General features: G+C 36.0%; 1 protein-coding gene across 1 annotated transcript; it reads right to left on the minus strand.

Moving 5' to 3' along the window:
• Window positions 1-5: 5 nt before the first annotated feature.
• Window positions 6-5,277, minus strand: LOC140971399 (mitochondrial-processing peptidase subunit alpha-like). Its single transcript, XM_073433657.1, has 12 exons — window positions 5,127-5,277; window positions 4,158-4,397; window positions 3,592-4,056; window positions 3,310-3,477; window positions 3,108-3,188; window positions 2,907-2,973; window positions 2,555-2,652; window positions 1,663-1,735; window positions 1,314-1,384; window positions 1,115-1,164; window positions 167-279; window positions 6-58 (listed from the first exon to the last, which is right to left on the minus strand). Exons 1-12 carry the CDS (start codon window positions 5,163-5,165, stop codon window positions 6-8), a joined length of 1,518 nt encoding a protein of 505 aa, XP_073289758.1. The 5' UTR covers window positions 5,166-5,277.
• Between the last annotated feature and the right edge of the window lie 244 nt (window positions 5,278-5,521).

Here is a 5,521-nt window from a genome sequence, read left to right on the forward strand (position 1 = left end):
GAATTTCATTTTGAATGGAACCTACTGGAAACCGCCTCGTAGCTCCCTAGATGCAGAACTGCAAGATGAAAGGGTAAATGAGAAATACAAATTATGGTAAATAAATGTCTTATGGACTGGTGAAATATCAGTAGGGATAAGGAATTCTACAATAAATAGCAATTACCATCGCCATAAGATGCCATTGTGAGTGGAGATGATAAAAGTTTTTGCGCTGTTTTAGCAATATCTTGAGCCGTAACTTCATCTACAGCCTTCAAGAAATGCTCCACAGGTTTCCTAAGATTCCAAAGCAAGCAAACACAACACAGTACAATTAATTAGGTCCAACTTAATAATCTCTGCTTAATATACGTACACAGCATAAACAAAAATATCATAGAATAAAATATATCTCTTCTGTTGAACAGGCAAGGTAATCTACTCAACATCGCGATGACCACAGTTATATTTTAACCTGTTCCCCTTGAATAGTCCTCTTGTGTGCCCTAAAGTACCAATACAGAACAAGATGCTAATGTACAAATGTCCAAGATAGTGTAGCCATTAGCTTTAATTACAGGGCATTTATACACAAAAATATCGCCAAAAGCCCATACCAGAAAACAGACGGAGAGTTAATAAAATATGGTGGATTGAGAGGAACTAAAGTTGGCCAAAGACTATTTATCCCGTGTTCATGGACTGTAAATTGAACCAAAAAAATCTTATTTAGAGTGGGCTATATCTTTCTTCATTAATCCATTTGCCTTTAGTTTTCATTGAGTAGCATATCTTGTTGGATCCGAATCCATAAGATGAATAAAATCCAGTTTAATGGTCCTTCAAAATCAAATAAAAGCACATAATAAATATACCCAGACAATTTTCAGGTGTTTGTGATATATAATCAAATCGTTGAAATGACTATCATCTGCTCATTGTAAATCAGTAGTCAACAATCTATTCCATGCACTGAAAGATTAAAAATAGCAGTTTTGTTAATTCAGGTTGAAAGGGATTACTTTGATAAAGTGGATATCATTCAATACAACCAAAGCAGGAAAGAGAAAATAAATTTTGGGACATCCTTGTATTATCAGTCAGAAATCATCACAGCCATAACTTGACATACCTCTCTCCATATGTCAAAATTTGTTTACCTATGTCTTCTGATGTAACCATCTGCACAAAAATTGAAATAGCAACTTAAATATTCAAATACAACAAGAAAGAAAAAGCATGCACTCTCGGTGGAACATTTCAAATTAATGACATTTGAATTTCTACAGTACATTTTAGAAAGAGTTTTCTTTAAAGGTGCAGTTGCATACTCTGGATTCTAGGTTCATCAAAATGGCAGATTTCGTCGATTGTTTAGCCCGATCAAGTTGCACACCATTAACTGCAAGACAAAAAAGTTGGCAGGAGCAAAGTTCAGTAAAAGAGTATTCACATCCATAAATAGGTTGCACATATATTTATTAATATAATGTACAATTCTGATGGGGCAAGTTTAGCTAGCATCAGAAAGTCTTTACTCAGAAGAAAAAAGTTTGTGACAAATCTCAGATAAAGGAATTAGGAAGCATGTTAAGATAACCTTTCAGGATCAGCAGCAAACAGAATCAGAAATGCTAAAACAAAAATTAAAATATGATATTGAACACTCTTATGTCGGACCTTCTCCAGGAGTTGCAACCGCAATGAGTTCTTTAACAGCTATGTCAATGGCATTTGTCGCAAAATCAGATCCCTGAATTCAAACAAATGGCCTCACCAATTTCAGTTAAGAACATAAGAACAATACCCACAAAGTGAGCAATGAAACAGGTTATTCCCAGTGTTATCAGGTCGTATTTTCTATTTTGTAAAGTCCTCAAGCAAGATCAGTTTTCTGCGACCTTAGTTGCGAAATAATCACCAAAAAGAGCAATTTTCTACACATATTTGCTTATTTAATATTAAGCCATCATAAATGCAGACAAAGTGAAGCTAATGAACAGACTGAATCTGCAATCTACTTCCAAGTACTGAAAATAGACATAGTTTGAACACATTAAATACATCATCATTAAAGCTAAGTTCATAAAATATGGATAAAGACTGTCATTTTCAAACTCCATATGATAACTTTTTTACCTCTTTTCATATTGATCCACGATCTACTTTCAGAGGACTAAAAATGGACATCAGAGCTGAAGCTATTAAACTCATCCTGACATCCTCAATGTTTAGTTTGCTACCTTAGGATCTTGAGCATCATTAAATATGAACACAAAGCACAAACCTTCTTCCTAAAATTCTTAATTTATTCATCAATATTATCTCACAAAGTACAGTTCTTCAATAAAATTTTAAATTTAAAGCATCGCCATCGCAAATTGAAAGGGAAGACCGACAAAACGATAATGGGTCATGGTTGAGATAAATAATATAGAAGTCATAAAACACTAAACAACTCAGATGTGTCTCAATGCAAAATGCATGGCTATGCCGGTTGAGATATCACAGCATTAATCACCAAAACAAATCCATACACAATCTCTTCAAAGCTAGAAATACTAGATCATACCGTAGTGCATTGAATTCCAAATAATCCAGTATGGTTGAAAATGCTATTGAATGCAGAAAAGGATTGAATCTGAGGATGCTCATTCAGGACACGAAGGTCTGTTTAACAATCAAAAGAGCAGTGAGTGACAAGCTGAACCGATAACAACTCATTCAAAGAAGAAAATAAAATAAAAAACGACAACCTGAACCGATAACAACTCATTCAAAGAAGAAAAGAAAATAAAAAATGACAAGATGACATCGACTGACAACAGATCGAAAAATGTGTTGATTGTTTGAGATAATTGGCAGTGTTTAAAAAATACAACTTCCTAAATCAAATGCTTTAACATAATCGATTACTGACATACATAATCTTGAGTACATCCCCTTTCCAGGACCACCAGCAGAGAAAGACCCACCTCCTCCCATGAGCATCTACAAGACAAATACAATCAGTCTTCTTGCAAGATAGCATTCAAATAGAGAAGAAAACCAGGAGGTCGGGGAAAAACATTGCGCGGTCTTATAGTAATTAAAAAATAAACGAATGAAAATTTGAACAGGCAAACCTGAAGAACTGTCAATGCTATAGCATCCTTTTCTTTGATCCAGCCACCAGGAAGTTCAAAGGCGAGAGCAAAGTGAGTTATCTAATCAATTTTGTTGGTGAATACAGGGGTTAGAAAAAGGTTATTACTAGAGTTAACGAACATGCCAGAGTTAACGAACATGCCAGAGAACTGGTATAAATTGTGGTACACTGATGCATACCCCTGATTCTCCTTGTTGTCGAAAATCACCGCCAGTATAAATAGGCTTAGGCTCCGGAGGTCGAGAAACAACTGGTAGATCTGATAGCAGAGGCTCAGCATATTCTAACAGTTTATCATGCTCAACACCAGAAGCTGCAAGGACCATCCTACAAGCCGTGTAGTTTTCCTAACAGAATCAAAAGCATTTCTAGTCACAGAACAAAGAATTTGAAAGTGAACCTAAAGAACCTAACCAAAACAAGAAACTGGTAAAATTAAAAAACCATGACTTGGGACTTACTGCAACAAACTTCTCCAAAACAGAACTGTTCAGTCTGCTAGCTGCAGATTCTGAAGCCATAAGAGTGTTTCCATAGGGACCAGAGTAACCAGTTGAATGAATAGCCTCCAAGAGCAAGTGCTGAGGGTTTTTCGAGCACTCGCTGATATCATAATTCACCTTATGGAGTTGTTCACCAACTTCCCAATCCAAAAAAGCTGGGTTTCTGACACAGTCAATAAGGAGCTCCACCATTCGAGGAATGTAGGTCTTCAATGCATCATAGGTGTAACTCATATGCTCTCGAGAGGCAGACGCGGTTACATTGCCACCAATTGCCTCAACTTCTCGCACAACACGTAGGTGGCTCCGGTTAGTGGTACTTTTGAAAGCCATCCGTTCCAATAAATGTGTAACCCCATAAGAAGCTGGTGTTTCATAGATTGAGCCACAATCAACATACAACCCAATTGAAGCAGCGGGATTCTGAAAAAACAAGTTTAACCAATTATGCATCATTCACATAGAACAAAAAAATTCCGAATTCCCCAAAGTAAGAAAGAGGTGAAAAGTATGATATCTCATACCGCTGATACTTCAGAAGCAATCTTGAGACCATTTGTAAGAGTGGTTATTTTAGTCTTTCCAGGCTCAACATAATCAGGTAATGATGCGGGAAGAACTACATTCTTAAGTGGGAAGTCTAGAGGGGGAAGGGACGAGGACTTCTCACCAGTTAGCCAACCAAAGAAACCTCCTGATGATGACTTGGCAACAACACCACCTGTACTCGCATATCTAGTCAATCCCCCACGGCCTGTCTGAGTCTTTCAGGGCAGAAAAGAAAAGCACAATCCTTTAAGACTTAAATATCATAGCAAACACTTTCTATGAAGCACAATTGAGATGCAATTGAACCAAAATAATAAATTTCTAAGTGAAACTATAATCATTAACATTCAAAAATTCAATACAAGTAGAGATACAAAAATACAAGATATTTTCCCACACTGGCTATATGGTCCAAGGTACAGTATGTCTTCCAAAAATTACAAATTACAAATTCCAAATTAACCTGGTACCAACTATATAAAAATCAATGTTTATCATAAATGTCAATCTTGACGAGATAGAATGAAACATGAGCAGATAATCCGTGCTCCAACACACTCCACGAGAAGGTTCCAGATTCTTAGCAATAAATTTTCAAACAATAACTCAGCCTATTGCAAAAGCAACAGTTTTTATCAGAGAGACAAACGCACAGCCTCCTACAAATCCTCCCCTCGGATATGTATCATTTAGCTGATAGATTCTCATTTATAAGAAAATGAACTTAAGATGATAAATATCCAATCGTAATATACATTTTACATCAACGTAAACGAATCAGCATAAGAAAATCATACAGCCACAAACCAACTAAAACACCTAACCATGTCTGGTCATCCACCAGATCTCAATTATGGAATCATACATCTAGAAACAAAAATACACACGCATATTGCTGAATAAGCGGCGATAGGGTTAAGATGGGGCCAGCTACTCATGCAAACCTTGAGATCTCGAACCCGATATGCCGCCGCTCTATACATACTGAATATCCGATTATCGATCCTTGGAATCAAGAAGAAAATGAGTGGTTTTGACTGTGTGAGTGCGTAAGAGCTGGTCTGGGAAAGCAGCTACTGTGGAAGGAGGAGAATGGAATAAAAATGGACAAATCAGGCCGGTTTATTTTTTTTGGGCTTGTACGGCCCGTTATTTTTTGGCAATTGCGCACGTTATTTCTCAAACACAAAAACAAAAATTGATCCCTACTCAAGACAATCATAAAAATATATTATAAAATATTTTTTATATCAAAATATTACTTATTATTATAATATGGACAAATTGACATATCTTACATATAAAAATATATGAAATCGTCTAAAAAACAATTATTTCT

The sequence above is a fragment of the Primulina huaijiensis genome, chromosome 2 (assembly GCF_012295235.1).
Source record: "Primulina huaijiensis isolate GDHJ02 chromosome 2, ASM1229523v2, whole genome shotgun sequence".
Classification (NCBI taxonomy): domain Eukaryota; kingdom Viridiplantae; phylum Streptophyta; class Magnoliopsida; order Lamiales; family Gesneriaceae; genus Primulina; species Primulina huaijiensis.

Bases quoted from the DNA above. Each gene is read 5' to 3' on its own strand.
- LOC140971399 (XM_073433657.1), bottom strand. From the start codon at position 5,165: ATGTATAGAGCGGCGGCATATCGGGTTCGAGATCTCAAG. The intron at 4,398-5,126 runs GTTTGCATGAGT...CTGCCCTGAAAG, and splicing joins ATCGGGTTCGAGATCTCAAG to ACTCAGACAGGCCGTGGGGG. The intron at 3,189-3,309 runs GTATGCATCAGT...AAAATTGATTAG, and splicing joins GACAACAAGGAGAATCAGGG to ATAACTCACTTTGCTCTCGC.